Below are 18,061 nucleotides of genomic sequence, written 5' to 3' on the forward strand. Positions count from 1 at the left end.
TATAAATGCCATGCAGACTTGATAGGAGTCAGGTACAACAAACTAATGACATCTCCAACTAGAGCAATTAGGACTTTTTTTCCCCACCCTTCTTGCTGGTAGATAACCTTTAGCGAGGTTATTAACTCATAGAGCCAGCTGAGTCTTTAAAACTGAAGGGAATTGTGTGGCTGGCCTTTTCTCACGTAAGTATGTTGCAGAAGGGAGCATTCTGTCTGGGGAGGGCAGCCGGCTTTGTGGATAAGGAAGGATGTGATACTGAATACTGAGAAAGCATTGGATGAATGTTCTGTTATTGGCCATTCTACTTTGCATGCATCTTGGGGTAACAGAAATGAATACTGGTGGGATACTTTACAATTTTTAAAGGAGAAATGACAGGGGCTAATTAATTAACATTTATTCTGCATCAGACACTCTGGTAAGTACTCTACATTCATACTCAGATCATACATCAAGGAAAGTGGCAGGGCCAGGATTTGAACTGTAATTCAGCTGGAGGCTGCGCGTGTGCTCTTAAACAGTGCGTTTTCTTGCTTGCCGTCTAAGCCTATTCTAAAAGGGTTGTAGGCGGTAGCCATTACCATTCTCATTCCAAAGATGATTGAACAGAAAAATTAAGTCACAGGCTGATAAGGAGCAAAACTAACAGTGGTTCAGAGTCCTGTGTGTTTTCTGTATCTTTCATGACAGCACATTCTGTCACTAGTTTCAAGACTTAGATTCAAATACAAAGGAAGAATCAATGTCTCTTTCCCACTAGATTAGTTCTGTGTGTGTGTGTGTGTGTGTGTGTGTGTGTGTGTGTGTGTGTGAGAGAGAGAGAGAGAGACAGAGAGAGACAGAGAGAATGGGAAAGAGAGAAAGATAGAGATCAGGTTGGGGGAAGGGAAGGAGAATGCCATTTGCTGTTGAAGCATTTTTATATTTTTTAACAAAAGCCAACCAAACATCTACAGAAAATACAAAGATGAGCAACTGATGAAAAAGAGCTGATGGCTATAGGGCTGAGAATCTGGGAGACCAAAGCTTCAGGATGTCCATTTAGAATTCTAGTCTTATAGTGAGGAGGAGAGAGTGCTTTTATGTACCAGCATTGCATTCAGTGCCTTGGCCAGGGAGCAAGAAATGGGCCAAATGGAAGGACTGTTTCTAAACCCCTCTCAGTTGTGTTTTAAAGTTTGTTTGTTTGTTTGTTTGTTTGTTTATTGAGAGAGACACAGAGAGAGGGAGGTGGGGGGGGAGGGGCGGAGAGAGAGAATCCTAAGCAGGCTCTGCACCATTAGTGCAGAGTGCAATGCGGGGCTGGAACCCACAAACTGTGAGATCATGACTTGAGCCAAAAGCAAGAGTCAGACACTTAACTGACTAAACCACCCAGGCACCCGTATTCTTCAAATATTTGATTACTTCCTGTGTGCCAGGCACTGCGCAAGCCACAGAAGATCCTGTGGTGAAGAAAATGAAACCAAAACCAAACAAAAACAGAGTCTGTTTGGAGACTAATGATGGAGGTATAAATTAATGAAATACATAAATACACATAAATTGTGATGAATACAAGGAAAGAAAAACCTAGGGACCTAAAAGTATATTTATAACGGGGCCTGATGGAGGGCAGATGAAGAGGAAGACAGAGAAGGCAATTCTTAAGAAGTGACATTTAAAATAAATAAGATCTAAAGCATAAGAATCAGATGGGCAAGGGGATAGGGTTAGATAAAGGAAAGAAAAGATTGCTTTATTAATTAGAATTCATTGCAGTTGATACAGGGCAGAAGTTTATTTTCCTTTTTCATAAACTTACATCAGTATTGGTTGAACCACATGATCTGAGATCCTTGTTTCCAGGATTTTGTTTCTCCATCTTGTGGTCCATGATGGTGCCCCATCCCCAGCCAACAGTTCACCTAGCAACCACCTGAGAGACATTTCTGAGTACATCCCATTGGCCAGAATTCGGCTGTATGGCAACGTTTCATCGCAAGGAAGGATGGGAAGTGTAGTCTTTATTAGGGCAGCTGTCTGCCAGAGTTCTGTTCTTGGAAAACAGAGGGGATAGTGTTGAAAGATGACTGGCAGTCTTCCACAGTCACTTATCACATGAGAATTATAGGCTGGCGTATTTCCACCCCCGCTAGAGGCAGCTGGCTCATCGTCCCCTCCGCTACCTTTCTTACTTCACTTTCCCCAGAGGGCAGGGGTGGCCTTGCGTCCAGAGAGAGAGGAGTTTAAGACCCAGTGAATGGCCTGCAATGGACTCTTTAGGGAAAGCACACATTGTAATCTCTCCAGATGGGTAGTCCTTAACTATCGGCCCAGGCATGACTAGACAATTTAGTTAGGAGGTGAAAACTAATCACATATTGTTAGTATTGTTTTTGTCCCCTTAGCATGACCAGAGCATTTGGCACAGGGCTTACTAATTGCTTGTTAACATGGTTATTGACTCATGGAGAGGAGAAGGTAAATGACAGGGTAAATGACAAGCAAAAGACACTAAACTTGTGATTACAGATAACAATCTGCGTGCATTCAAAAATGAGAAAAATCAACCCAGATTCACACTTCAGAATTGAAATTACCTCCTGTATCACCAGATCCCTCTTTTCATAGGTGAATTGAAGCTATAATGATCCAGTTACTCAGCTGCACTTACACAGTGGTTGGTAGCAGAATAACTTTTTCAACTATTTCTGTTTCTGGAAAGGCTTTGTAGCAAGGCCCTGGTCTCCAGATATGTGATATTGACTAGGTGGAGAAGATAACATTTCAGGCCCGTGTTTAAGTTCACTGCAAGGTTAATGTGAATAATGTGGCTTCTGAAAAATAATGAAACCTAATGAGAGAAGAGAAATCTTTTGCAGTAGATAGGAACTCACTGAGGAAACTTTCAATGGCCTGGAAGAGGAGGAAATCGTGTAGGGTAACTGTCCTATGAAACAATCTTCAAATTCTGTTGTTTTTAAACTTCTTGACAGTTTTTCTTTTCAAATATCTGGTAGCAGAGTGGTAAGGGCATAGCTTCTGGAGCTAGAATGCCTGGCGACCTTGGGAAAGTTACTTATCTGTGGCTCAATTTTCTGATCTGTAAAATGGGAATAATGGTGATGCATGTGTCCTAGAGTTGTTGTGTCTTAAATGAGTTAATATAAAAGAAGTTCTTACAATGCATGGCATAAGGTTGGTGTTAGATTTCATTTTTGTTACAGTTACTAGAAAAGGGTATGTGCAGCATGATAATAAAATGAATACCTCTAAACTCATTCAAATTTGAACCAGAACATTAGAAACACCTTTGCTTTAAGAGTTCTCCTTCCTATCTCTTGTCTTCCTCTATAGCCTCCCTCTATGCAGCCTATAATGGTAATTTTCTTCTGTAGTAATGGAAAGGAAGAGTGTGTGTTTCATCATATATATTTCTGATTCCTACAAAAGGACTCCAACATATTTACTGTCGTTGAATTGTAGCTTTAAAAAGCTTTGTAAATTGTTATTTATCAGTTGTCCACCTAGATATATTTAGGGTCCTAATCATTAGCTATGATTCCACAGTCTACAGAAAACACCCCACCATTTATGCCAGTAAATTTCTGTTCCACCCTACTAGGCAGAATTCATATGATTTGGATATTCTAGAAGAGCTTTACAATTATTAAATGTTTGACATAGAATCAAGTTGGCTTTGGCCCTTTAAAAAATTTTTCTTAATGTTTTATTTATTGTTTTTGAGAGAGAGAGAGAGACAGAGCTTGGGCAGGGGAGGAGCAGAGAGAGAAGGAGACACAGAATCCAAACTGAACTGTCAGCACAGAGCCCAACATGGGGCTCAAATCCATGAACCATGAGATCATGACCTGAGCTGATATCAGATGCTTAACTGACTGAGCCACCCAGGCACCCTGGCTTTAGCCCTTTAAAAAACTATCTCAAGGGGCTTGCTTGGTCATGTCTATAGGTATTGATTATAAAATTATCAAAAGCTTCATGTGTATATGAGCAAACACTGTCTGAAATGAGGTGTCCATTCCGGGGAGAGTCTGAGAGGGAAAGAGGGAAGGAAGAAGTAAAGATGTTGTCTGTTAAGAATTTACTTTTTAAAAATTCAGCTGTGAGAGTAGGTCAAAGTAAGTGTCTTAGAAATTAAACCAGAAAGGACAATTCATTGAACTTTTTAATTTGTTTTCTTTTAGACTTATTTTCATTGGCTTGTTCTGCGACTATATTTTCATTACCAGCAATACATAAAACTTTGTAGGATTAAAAGCAAAATGTTCAAAGACGAGAGTTCCTAACCTACCAGGAAAGAAGTAATGATGTACACATAATCCAGGGTAGTTGTGTATGTTGTAAGCAGAAGTACAGTTGGAAAACTTCAGAAGGAGAGACCACGTTGAGCTGGGTATATCAGCATTTCAAAGAGGGGATGGATGGTAGTTGAGTTGGATGTTGAAAGGTGTATGGAACTCAGATAATTCTATAAGGAGGGAGGGCATTCTTGGTAGAGAAGAAAAGCCCTGCAGAAGGGAAAGCATGGAGTGGAAAGTGGGATTAGTGAAGGCTAGTGAGCGATGAGCCTGGTTGAGAGAGGTTCTCTAGGGCCTGGTCAGACCAAGCAGAAAAGGGACAATTCCAGAGCTGGGTATTAGATGTTAAAGTGGGGCAGGGTTTTGCAGGATGGTCTGGCATCAGCAGAACCAAATCAGAGGCACTGATGAAACGATTTATTGGAAGAGCCTAAGCAAGAGGTCCTGAGGACTTGAATCAGATTGGTGGCGACAGGAAGGGTCCAATGCAACTAAGTGCAGAAAGGCGCACCCCAGCTGCACCGAGCTGATCTGCAGAGAGAGAATCAGGAGCGGTGGTCACTGGCAGTGTTGTAGGTGGTAAGTAGGTGGGGAAGGAAAGATCCAAGATGATTACAGGTCTAGGAGCCAGCGTTTCTGACTGAATGATGGGTTTTAAGGGGCCAGTTTAGGAGAGGGACAGTGACATCACATTGTCAGATATTAAAGAATTGTAAATTTTTTTTAATGTTTATTTATTTTTGAGAGAGAGAGAGAGAGAGAGAGAGAGAGAGAGACAGAGCATGAGCGGGGGAGGGGCAGAGAGAGAGGGAGACACAGAATGCAAAGCAGGCTCCAGGCTCTGAGCTGTCAGCACAGAGCCCAACGCGGGGCTCAAACTCAGGGACCATGAGATCATGACCTGAGCCGAAGCTGGACGCTTAACCGATTGAGCCACCCAGGCGCCCCAAGAATTGTAAATATTTTAAAAGGACAATTTAAAGAAATACAAGTAATATCCCACTACAGTCTTTCCACAATAGAAAATAGTTTGTTGTAAATCCCATAAACATGACTGAGTTTTGTATGTTTCTTTCTAATCATATCTATTTATATGTTCACAGTTATATTCATTGTGTATATAGGATTTTATTTCTTTTTGCGTTAGATTATAAACATTCCCACATGGCTGTATTTATTCTTTCAAGTATAATTTTAATGGTTGCATAATTAGAATTTTAGAGGCGGGGTAAGTGTTAGCTGTTTATCATATTAGAGAGTTAATGAGGTTAACATGGTTTTCATGGAATTGCGTATATTTGTTGGTGATGTTTAGAAGTCGAAATTAGGGACTGAAACTTGGAAGCGATATTGGCTCTAGTGATAGATTTGTGAGGCTCTCCTAACTCTAGAGGGAAGAGTTAGGAGAATTTGCCAAGGGAGAGAGTTTGGAGGGAAGAATAAGAACGGTTTATTTATTTGTTCAAGTGAATTAGCCAAGTTCATTATAATTTATATGTACATATTTTTCTACAGATATCACTGGTACAGTACTTCCTAGAATTAGGTGCTAAGGGTGTATTGATGAATATCAGTGAATATCAGACTTACTACTGGTGGCAACAAGTCAAGGCCAGAAAAGAACCTGAGACATGACCGTATGCCAGTGAGTCATTAGAAGTGTTTTCCAAACTGAGTACTCAAGAACTCTAGCAACATATTCTATGGACTTAAAAAAATAATCTCTCAGAATAGCCATTTGCCAGAATGTGGGCAAGTTGAGCCAGAAAGTGATTTCTCAAATTACCTGTCACCTCAGCCTAAGATAAGTCAATTTAAGTCCTAAGGGGGAAAGTTTCATGCCTCGGGGCTATAGCTCAACGACCTCTTGTTGCCTTCAGTCCAGGATCTCTGAAGCATGGTGAAGGATCAACGGGTCATCCCAGATCGCCTTTGAAAGTCCTGGATTCTGGCTCCAAGGCCTTTGGAAGCAGAGCAATGTTGTAGGGGTTCTTAGCTCTGTTCACAAGGCACATGGGGTGTAAGTGATCCCAAACAGTGGTTCTCAACTGGGGGCCATTTTGTCCCCCAGAGGACCATTGGCAATGTCTGAAGACATCTCTTGTTGTTACAACAGGGAATGCCACTGTCCTCTGGAGGGCGAAGGCCAGGAATGTTGCTAAACATTTTGCAATACACAGGACAGTCCCCCACAGCAAGAATTATTTGACCCGAATGTCCACAATATTGAAGTTGAGAAACTTTAATCAAAGTAAGAAAAAAAAATGCTTCTTGTGGGTAGCCCCATTTTAAATTTAGATGATAAGAAAATGTCCCCTGACATTCTGTGTGTACTTTGTGACCACCCCCAGCCCCACTCTGAAGATACACATTCCGCCGTTCTGCTGTCTTCAGGAGGCTGAGTCTGCTTTGTTGTTCGTGTGCAGACCCTGAGGGAAAGAATCTGTTTCTATCTCATGGCCAAGGTACCTTCAGCAGTTCCCACTGCATAAGTCTGAACGTGCAGAAGTGGGACAGGCCCTGCACCCGAGGGAAAGGCGTTTGGTGGCTCAGAATCTCCGTGCTCAACACGGAATTTTCTGTCCTTGTTCTTGCCATACTTGACAGAGTAAAAAAAGAACTGGAATGTTTCTGAAAAGAGGAAGTTATGCAATTATTTTTAATTTTCCGAAATTTCATGCCAAGATATATGAAAGGCCAGAAGGAAATGTGCATTAAGTAACAAAGCTAGATTTTCAGCCAGAACCAGAGCTGGGGTTGGAAATGCACTTGGCATTAAGAATTTGAAGAGAGTCCTGCTCCTCTCCATGCACCGGGAAAGGCAAGGCCTTCTGTGGGCTGTGCTCAAGTTTTTAGTTACTTTTTTGAGCTCTCGTAGATTTTGTTTGCTTTGATTTATAAATAACATCTGGTACTGGGAAAAATGAAACTACAGTCACCTCAAGATGCCCCTCAATGTAAATAAGACAATTTTAATAGTTTTAGAAAGAGGAAAAGAAGAATTCCTTGTTCGTTCAATATGCCCCCATGCCCTCGATGTGCCTGGACTCCCCCAAATCAGCTCACTTCTTGATGGAACCCGTGTCTCCTCCCCTTGGTTTAATTTATTAATTGTGTTCCAAAATGTTAAATTTAAAGATCCACAAAAAGATGAAAACAGCATTACAACTAGTGTGCTATGTGTTAGACCCGGAGAGGCTTTCCCAGAACTCAGTGTATTTTCCCAGTCCCCGTGCCCATCACATCTTACTGCAATTCTTTACTTTATGACAGTCTTCAACACCTGGTGTTGTTAGCCCTGCGAGATCAGGGGTCATGGTATCTTTTTGGTTCAGAACCGTATGCCCAACACCTGCACTACATCAGATCCCTAGTAACACACCAATAAATATTTGTTAAATACATGAACGGGAGCCTAAGTAACACAGTACGCGGTTCGATGCAAAGCAGACATGTGGTTGCTACCCACTAAGTTCAAGAATCACTTCTTCACTCCTGTATTCGCAGAAACGGTCCTGTGGAGGACTCATGTGAAGCCTTGGCAGAAGTGAGATCTTTGAGTCCTAAATTTTAGGCCACTTACCATTTACGACGTTGAGTACAAAAGGCGGGTTCTCAGCAAAGCATGGCAGAACTCAGAAAGGGCGCTCCTCCATAAGTCTCTCGGGAGATGCCCTCTGGTTAGTGGAGATGATTTTCTCCCTGTCCAGAGTGAGGTCCTGCCAGGCGGCTGGCCACCCCGAAAGCAGGCTTACTGAATTCTGATTGCTCTAACCAAGTCATGAGAAACTCCAGTGTGACTACTTTGTGTGGTTGCAAAATCTGCCTCTTGCCAGTCACACCACCTGATTCCAACACTCGAATTCCCAGGATAGCTTTCTTCTGTACAACTGGGCTGTCTTAGCGTGTTACCTGCACGTTTTACGATAATGACCAGGCACGTAGGTGCACAGGCTCACTGAAACTCTGTGAGGTTGATCACTCACGAGGACAGCGTATCTGAGGGACTGAGCATGGGTCAGGACGGACTAGCTCCCAGGGCCCAGCGAGGTACCATAAACGTGGTGGGCATCAAAAAATCCGATCTTACTACTAAGGAGCTTATCGATCTAATGAGGCATCGAGAGGGCACACAGATTTAAGTAGTATGTCTAAGCTGCTCCGTATAAATGCTGTTTGCATTTCCTGCCCATTCTGGGATCATCACGTCTGGAATAGTGATATCTGGTATTGTGCATTTTGAACAAAGTATTATCATTTTCTGGTATTTTAATATGTTCTCTGTAATAGGCTACTATATTAATACCTAAATATAAAGCTTTGTAAAAAAAAAAAATAAATACAAGAACAGGGGAGACACGAGAGATACCAGTCAGATTGACTAGATGGTAGGTGGGGAGAGCAGGGGTAGGATGATCCTCAGGTTTCACATGTGGGTGACTGTTGCCTTTTACTGCGGGAATTTCTCGCATCCCTTTGCCAAATGCACCCCAGTCGCTTCATTGTTACTGGAATGACGAGGCTCTGTCTTCAACCTTATCTCCATCTCGTTAAGCATCTCCTTTTATCACTCCGGTTTATAGTTTGGCTCAGCACCTCTGCTTTTATTTGTGATTCATTGGACTGGCCAGCCCTGAAACAATATTCGCAAAACGCTTAACCTTGAGCACGTAAATTAACACGCAACAAGGTCCCAGCCTACGGCTCCAGCACCATCTCTGGCCTCTACCGTCGCATGTCCGTGCCTTTACTCGTGGCATTTCCTTGGCTCGATACGTCTTTCCCTCCCTGTTCTGTCCTGCATCGGTGCTCTGCCCATGTGTACTCTCGTCCTCAAAGTCTCTCTTCTCCGAGTTACGATGTCTTCTCGCCTCCAAAACGGAAGCAGCGTTTACCGCAGCCAGCCCTGAAGGACAGTATGCAGGCGTTAGTTTCTCCGGTAGATGAGCTTCCTTGATGTCGAAGACTGTGCTTGCTTTTTATATTTGTGACTCCACAGCAGTTAGACTCTTAGTGAATAATGACTTGAACTGACTTGAAGGGAGCCTGTAAAGGAGGGAGAAAGGGAAGCCACATCAGAATGACAAGGACTTTGGGTAGTAGGAATCTGGGGCAGTGATAAATAGCAGAATGCAGGGGCGCCTGGGTGGCTCAGTCAGTTAAGTGCCTGACTCTTGATTTTGACTCAGGTCATGATCTCAAGGTTTGTGAGTTTGAGCCCTGCCTAAGGCCCCGCACTGATAGCTTGGAGCCTGCTTGGGACTCTCTCTCTCTCTCTCTCTCTCTCTCTCTCTCTCTTTCTTCTCTGCTCCTCTCCTGCTTGCACGCGCACAGGTGCGCACTCTCTCAAAATAAGTAAATAAACTAAAAAAACAAAAAACTACTCTAAAAAATTAGTAGAATTCCGACTCCAAAAGATTTGTTTTTGAACATGATTGATTTTTTTTAACTTAAAATGCACCCAGTCGTTTGTTAGAATGGCCACGATGAGTTACATCAAATGGAGACTTGTTTCACCTCTGTGAGAAGACAGCCCTGGACATAGATGCATCATGTGCACTATTGTTTTACACCATCATTTAATGTATTCGTTCCTTAAATATCCTTGCGGGGGGGGGGGGGGGGTGGATTTTACAGATAAGGGGATAGAGAATGTAGTCACACAGCAGTTAGGCACTGAATCAAATGCCACAGTCGTGTTACTAAAATACTGTGTTTTAGCTCTGATTATCACAGCACCTGCCGTGTCATGATATGGTCCAGGGCCAGGTCTGCTGATGGAGAAACCCCAATCGTGGCCATGAGAAGCCCTTGGGAGAGGGTTAATCCAGGGTATTCATGATCAGAAGAACATACCTCTGACCTTATGCTCGTCATCATTAGTTGTCCACATCTGTCCCCCTCTGTTCCCAAGGTGACCACGTTTCCCCGCTTCTTGTCACTTACGCCCAGTTCTTACAATAAATCAGCTTCACTTTCTCCTTTCTGGCCCAATCTTTTTTTATCCAGAGTTTGTATACACGTTTTAAATCAAGGGGTTGCTTTTTTGCACATAGTAGCTATTCGATTATTGTTTTTTAATGATTGAAATTTTTATTAGCCTTTGCAGTGATTTTTCCCATTTCATGGAACACTTTGTGCCTGTTTTCCTATCCTCGTAGCTCATTTATGGAGGCTGTGCAAGCAAGCTGGATTGCAAGATGCTGCCGATCACTCAAGTTCCTGCTGTTCAGTGATGATGTGGTCAATATACTTTAATGACCCCATGAGGGATGTATTTTTAATGGAATTGCCCTCAGTGTTTAGTTGCTCTTGTTTTCCCGGAGGGCCAGTGTGCTCAGAATGTGAATCTCAGCTTTCTGCCCTCTCATCGTGCTTTACATTTCTTTGCCGCCCCCTAAATTTCCTACACCCAATCTGTGTTTTGATCCAGTGAACTAATGCTGGGTAGGCATTGGGCACACCAACCATTTCTCCACTGATGGTTTTGGTCATTTCTGTCTACCGTATCATCCTCGCTGGACCCCGTGCCCTCTGTCTATATTGTGCGAGTCACAGGGGCCACGAGCACTGCCCTCCCTGTGATTAAAACCTGCTGTGCTCCCAACACAACAAACCGTGCGTGCGCTTGAGGAGCTGGCTTCGTGAACGCGCTTCACGTCCGTTTCGTTATTTTCGGTTGCTTTTAGTTTTTGCAGTCAGCTCAGCGGGTCTTTGGATATTAATGGCCAGAGCCTTTTTTTATTTTTTTATTTTAAGAATTTTTTTTTTTTAACGTTTATTTATTTTTGAGACAGAGAGAGACAGAGCATGAACAGGGGAGGGTCAGAGAGGGAGACACAGAATCTGAAACAGGCTCCAGGCTCTGAGCCATCAGCCCAGATCCCGACGCGGGGCTCGAACTCACGGACCGCGAGATCGTGACCTGAGCCGAAGTCGGACGCTTAACCGACTGAGCCACCCAGGCGCCCCCAGAGCCTTTTTTTCAAAGACCTTTTGAACTCTGTCAGCATTTGCTGGGTACGGGGATCCTGAACTTCCCTCAGACTATTGCACATCTACTCTTGTGTACCTTGTATGAAAGCACAGAGTAGCGCAAGGCGGAAAGTCGATCACCGGTCTCACAAGTAACATTAATAATTAACCAGTTTAGACAAGCATTTGCCATTATTATTTCCATATTGTAAAGTATTGCCAGTCACCGGTCTTTATTGTAAATACTTAAAAATCCAAGAGCCCAGATGGACAAGTCCTCTCCTATCTCCACAGACCACCACCGCCACCAGCCAGTCTCTCATAACCTCCCACCCACCTGCCATGAATCACGGGGTGGGGGGAGGGGGGGCGGAGGTAGGGGAACGGAAGGAACCAAAGAAAGGAAACTGTGAGATAGCAAAAACTCGAAGTAAGAAAGCACCCTATGAGAAAGCCTTGAGGGCCTTTCAGAAGCCCAACCAATGTTATAATCTAATGGAAAGATTATAAATAAGTAAACAAACCAGTTGTTCATGAGACTGGTATATGCTCTAAAGTCCTGAAACAAGATGTGACCAGCCATTTTAGAGAGGGTGGTCTGAGGAGGCTACATGTCTCCCTGAGGGATTTACATTTAAGTGGAAACCTGAAAGAAACCAGTCAAATAAGCCACATGAGGAGCAAGCGTGGGAGGGTTTCGGGCAAGGGTACCACCAAGTACAGAGGCATTAGAAGACATGGCCTCTCCCCCCCCAGCCCCTCCCCCACCCCGGGCCAATTTACGGCGTGGTGACACTGCTGTCCTCAGCTTTCACTACTTGTCTACCAACCCCCAACCCCCAAAGATAGTCATTGGACAGAAGAAGGCCTTTTCCCAGTAGGCCTGAGGGCAGCTGCTCCCACAGTCTCTCTCTGTCAGCCTGCCTGGCATGGGACGATTTTTATCTGGAGTTGACTCTTGAGTGGCAGGCACCTTGAGGATCAAAAGACTAAGGAACCGATCCACAATGAACTTATCTAATCTGGTAACGAAAATGGGCAAAAATCCCCTCTTCCTTCTTTAATCGCATACATATTTGCTTTCTTTGAAGGAGCAGCTGTTTCCTAGGGTGGATGGGCCAGTAACGAAGACCGAGGGATTAGGAGGGATTCCTTATCCCATCTGGCAATTGAAGTTTTTGGGGTGCTGATTAGGGGCATATCCTGCACTAGGTAAATTTGCTAGGCTTCAGCCTTCTTTCATGAATTGTGCAGAACCCGATGAGAAACATCCTCAGGCAATCCCCACTGACAGGGCCAAGCTGCAGGCAGGGCACGGAACACGGCTGTTGGGTTCAAGATTAAGGAGCGGACACCAGCACCGTTGTCCCTCAGGCTATCAGCGAGAAAAGTCACAGCGTCAGAAGCCAAAGGACAGGGAGAGTCTGGCCTCTTATCTACTCTTATCTATAAAGTTAGAAATGATTTTTCAAATGGCACAGGCTTTTATCAATCTGTTATCTGACCGCTCTTCAAGTAGAAAGTGAAATTTTTAATGGTCGTTGAAGATCTTGCAAAGGGTAGCGATTCACTGTCTATGTATCTTGTAGAATAAGGGGAACCTGAGAGTAATAAATAGGTAAACTCTGGGCAGCATCTGGGGGGAAGTTACAGGGAAGAGGAAAGTGCCTGGTAAAGAATTTCTAATCCCTTGTGGATTTGGGAAGGGGACAGGAACAGAAAAGTTACAATGAGGCCTGGGTCTAGGAGGAGGACCAGACAGATGACATGGTGGTTCAGGGCATGGAGTCAGATTACTTGGGTTCAAATCTCAACTGTATAGTTTGTTACTTGTATGGTCTTGGGCGGCTTGCTTAATCTTTCTGAGCATCAGTTTCCTTATCAGGGCAATAAGGACAGTAGTCATCACACTTATTAAAAGTATCAACCTAGGGGTGCTTGGGTGGCTCAGTGGTTAAGCGTCCGACTCTTGATTTCGTCTCAGGTCATGGTCTCATGGTTCATGAGTTCAAGCCCCACATCGGGCTCCATGCTAACAGTGCGGAGCCTGCTTGCCTGCCTAGGATTCTCTGTCTCCCTCTCTCTTTTCTGCATCCCTGCTCATGGGCACGTGCACACACACATACATTCTCTTTCTCTCTCTCTCTCAAAACAAATAAACTTTAAAAAAAAAAGGCAGTTGGTGCCTGGGTGGCTTAGTCAGTTGAGCATCCGACTCTTGATTTCAGCTCGGGTCATGATCTCTTGGTCATGAGATCTAGCCCCTCATCGGGCTGAGCATGGAGTCTGCTTGCGACTCTTTCTCTCCCTCTCTCTCTCTCTCTCTCTCTCTCTCTCTCTCTCTCTCTCTCTCTGCTCCTCCCCTGCTTGTTCTCTCTCTCTCTCTCACTCAAAATAAATAAATATCTTTTTCAAAAGTATCAACCTAGATAATTTGCACATCGTGCCTAGCACTGAGCCTGCTCTTATTGGACAGACTTCCTAGAGTTGCTGAGGAATGTGGTTGCTGGCCAGTCTTGCAGTGGCCCTTCCCTGGGAGGACAGGGTCTCTGCGTTTGCTTTTTACAGTATTTAGTCTCTGTCTTATTGGGCGACGTGTGGCCACTAATTAGGGAGCAGTGAGGTGGCCCGGGAAGAAATATTAGATAAAGCAAAGAACAAAGGAATCGTAGAACAGCGGGGCCGCACAAATGATATGTGAAACCGTATTTCTGTTTATTTCTGAAATTAACCCCTTCTCTCTCCCTTCCTCCTCCACCTCCCGGTTGCTCAAGGTTTTACTCTGCATAACCTACACCCCGACCTTTGACCTGAATGGGAGCGCAGTGCTGAAGATCGCAGAGGTGAGTGCCCCACTTCTCCCAGCCCCCACCGGCTGCTCTGCTCCGTTGGTGCATGCGCACAGCTGCCTTACCTCCCAGCCTGCTTAAGCACGGGCTGGAGCTGCGGCCCAGCAGTGGGGGGAGCCCTTTTCTGATCATTACCATGGGGGAATTTCCACTAAGGAATTGATCTATAGGAAGCGGGCTGTGGGCGCCATCATGCTCGATCGTCGTGCTCTGCATGCTTTGGTTTGCTTAACTGGAGGCTTTAAAATGGAAATAACAGTACTGGTTCTCCCACCACTGCCACACCCGGGTATCACACCTAGCACTGCCTTCCCAGTCTGTTTTTCATAAGGGTGATTGAGAAGCAATTGATTTTAAAAAATGGTTTTTAAGAAACCAGGTACAAAAGCGAGAGACATGTTTACTGATGAAACTCCATCCCCATCCCCCAAGCCCCGATGAACGCATTCTGTGACTATCATTGGAAAGCCTTCTCTTTTCCATCTGTGTTGCAGACTGAGTCCTTTGTACCTTCCAGCACTTCCAAGAGCATGTCCAACAGAAATCTTGGCTTCTTGAATGCCTGGCATATGCCTTTGGCTTTTGGAAACGTCAGCATTCCAAAGCTATACTTTAATACACTTAGACTACTTTTCCTACCATATCTTGAAACGAGTATCTTCAGGATTCATGTGTTTTGACAAGAGTACACATGCAGACCTCAAAGAGGCAATGATATTCTGAATTCTGAAATTATGAAGAAAAAGCTTAACGATCAGTGGGTTTTTTTTTTTTTTTTACAGTAATGATTACCATTTCTTGAGGATACCAAGTTGATATTGAGCACTTTGGACATGGCTTCTTTTTTCTTTTTCTCATTATTGAGGTAATAGACAAACAAAAATTCGACATATTTTAAGTCTACAACTCACTGTTTTGATAGACATATACATTGTGAAAGAACCTACCACAATGCAACTGCATAAAATATCCATCAACTCACATAATTACCATTGTCACGAGTATTATTTATATTGGCCTATACATGTGCTTTTTATGGTACTGTGTGGTATTAAAGAGTGAAAGGAGAAAATTATTTTTGAGCACACTGAACATTTTTATGTATCTATCAAAAGAAAAAGAAGCAATTAGCTGACCTTGCACTACAATATAAATTCCCAAATGTATATATTTATATAGATAGAACACTTCTCTTTAACATATTTATATGTTTTACTCTATGTAAGTAAAGAAATAGAATATCAGTCATTTTTTTCAGTTGATTTTTAAGGGACACCTGTGAGTGTTCTTATTATTTTCAAGTTCATTTTTTCGTTGTGCATGTGGTAAGAACAGTTAAGATGAAATCCAGCTTAACAAATTTCTAAGTGTCTGATGTGGTAATGTTAACTACAGGCTCTATGTTGCTCAGCAGATGTCTAGAACTTACTCATCGTCTCGTGTAACTGAAACTTTATACCCAATGAACTACCCATTCTCCCCTCCCCACAGCCCCTGGAAATTACCAACCTACCCTTTGTTTGTATGAATCTATTTTAAGTACACCATGTAGGTTCCCTTTTAAAATGACAAATGCTGGGGTGCCTGGGTGGCCCAGTTGGTTAAGTGTCTGAGTCTTGATTTCGGCTCAGGTCATGATCTCTGTTCAAGTTTGAGCCCCACATCAGGCTCTGTGCAGACAGTGCAGAATCAATCAATCAATCAATCAATCTCTCTCTCTCTCTCTCTCTCTCTCTCTCTTTCTCTCCCTCCTTCCCTGTCACAGTTCATGAGTTCAAGCCCCACACTGGGCTCTGGGCAGACAGTGCTTGGGAGTCTGTCTCTCTCTCTCCCTCTCTCTCCGTCTCTCTCCCTCTGTCTCTGTCTCTCTGCCTTTCCCCAATTCAGGCACGTGTGTGTGTGTGTGTGTGTGTGTGTGTGTGTGTGTGTGTGTCTTTCTCTCTCTCAAAATAAATAAATATACTTAAAAAAATAAAATGACAGTTTCTGATTAGAGCAAGAGATAGTACCGGCATGTCAGAGCCCTGTGTTAGTTAGCCCTTTGCCATGTGAAGGGCAAGAAGGGAGAAGCAGCTTGTCCTGCTGATGGAGCTTGGGGAGGGGGCACAGGTTGTTGCGGGACCCTCAAGAGGGGAGAGGGGCTATCAGGGGTCCCCAAGCTGCTCGCAAGAAGGAGAGTAGGCTGCCTTTATCATTCCTCGCGGGAACCAGTTTGTGAATGGGAATCTGAAAGATTCGAGATGTCATTCCTGAACAGTGGACACACACGGCCATGAACCAGCCAGGTTAAGGGTGTTTATGCTGAGGGCATCTAGAAACCAGTGTAAAGATTCAGCAGGCCTCTCCAAATGGAATAACAGGCCAAAACACAGTGGTCTCTACCAAAACCTATACGGGAAAAACAAAACTCCTTGCTTTAAAAAAAAAAAAAAAAAATCTCAGCCCCAAAGCAATATAAAGATAAAGGCATTCCAGCTCAGTGGCAAGAGGCCGAGCTCTGGAGTAGCAGTGTTTGGTTGTCAATCCCGGCTCTCCCACCTCCCACCCACCTGCCGCGTTGCCTTGGCTACCTCCCTGGACCCGGTGTTTGTTCCCTGTGAAGGCAGTGCACATGGCAGTACCTGCCTCGTGGTGTGGGTGTGCCCTTTAGGCAAGGAAGATAGAATCCACGTAAGAAGCTGTTCGCGCAGGACATGCCGTGGCCCTTAGGGAGCTGCAGGTTGATGATGATGGCCAAGTGCCGCTGAATCATGCTGGCCCGGCCAGGACCCTGAAAGGATGGAGCGTCGATCGGGCCAGCCTCCTGTGACAACAGTAACTAGTTTACTTCCTCTTCCATGTCCTCTGCGATCCCGTTGCTGGGGGAGAGTCCCCCACCTGGCACAACAGCAGCGTGAGGGTAGCAAAGTAGGCTTCAGCCCATCACAGAAAAGTGTGTCGCTTCCCACGCTGGCTCGGACTTTATAGTTCACGATCAAGGCTTGAGACTACATTCCTTTGAAGGAAGGACTTGGTGGAGATCTTAAAAATAAACTTTCCATTCTGAATTTGACAGCGGGTGCCTTCCCTCACGGTGTTCAGGCCCCCAGATGACATTTTAGGTCCCGCCTCTCCCGCAGACCCACAAGCGGATTCTTCCACCGCCCCGTTCCCAGCAGGACATGGTTGACCCTGCCAGTTTCTCCTGTGCCTCACTAGATCTGCCACTCTGCGCTGGGGACTGGACACGTTGGAACGTCCTCCGGCATAGCAGGGGTATGGAGGCTGCTCTGTAACAGCCACGAGAGTCACCATCTCGAAGCGCTTTTGATAAATGGTAGCGTGCAGAATTGCTAGTATAGACCTGACATAGACATCAGCTTTCAGAGAGTAGGAATCCACTCTTCTGTGTGGCCAGTCCTTGGGAAGGACAAGCCAGTCCGCTGAGAGAGGCAGGGTGACCCCCGAGCATGAATGAGCATCACAGATCTAGGGCCCGAGGTGCACTCTGCCCGGCTGCGCCAATCGAAAAGCCAACAATAGACACACTCTGGAGAGTGCAGCCCATGCGGAGAATAGCGGACGTGTATCCACGAGGCCTGGCTACACCTCAACGTAGTTCCACCAGCCTAAGTTCTAGTTCTGGGCTCTCTGTGGCCATTCTTTCTCACAACTGGTCACTCTGTGGACGCATGAAAACCTATCATGGCACCTGCTAGGGCAAGAGACAAGTTTGTAAACTCAAAGACCACGTCATCTAGCTGTCCCAAATATTTATTCAGTGCTTACTCTGTGCCAGACTCTGTTTTAAGAGCTTTCTCTATAGCAAATCCTATAATCCACACAATAGTACCGTGAAGCAGGGAATATTGTTGTCCATTTTTGACAGATAAGGACACTGGCACATAGAGGTTTGCCAACTTCCCAAAAGTCAGACCGCTAGGAAGGGGT

General features: G+C 44.4%; 1 protein-coding gene across 2 annotated transcripts in view; it reads left to right on the forward strand.

The window, feature by feature from the left end:
- The window catches only part of ARFGEF3 (ARFGEF family member 3), a 184,107-nt gene that overhangs the window by 52,535 nt on the left and 113,511 nt on the right, over window positions 1-18,061 (forward strand). For both annotated transcript variants that reach the window (XM_030316441.1, XM_030316442.1), the window contains exon 5: window positions 14,057-14,125. In XM_030316441.1, the coding sequence (XP_030172301.1) occupies window positions 14,057-14,125 (69 nt within the window). The remainder of the gene's footprint in view (window positions 1-14,056; window positions 14,126-18,061) is intronic.

This window comes from Lynx canadensis, chromosome B2 (genome assembly GCF_007474595.2).
Source record: "Lynx canadensis isolate LIC74 chromosome B2, mLynCan4.pri.v2, whole genome shotgun sequence".
Lineage (NCBI taxonomy): Eukaryota > Metazoa > Chordata > Mammalia > Carnivora > Felidae > Lynx > Lynx canadensis.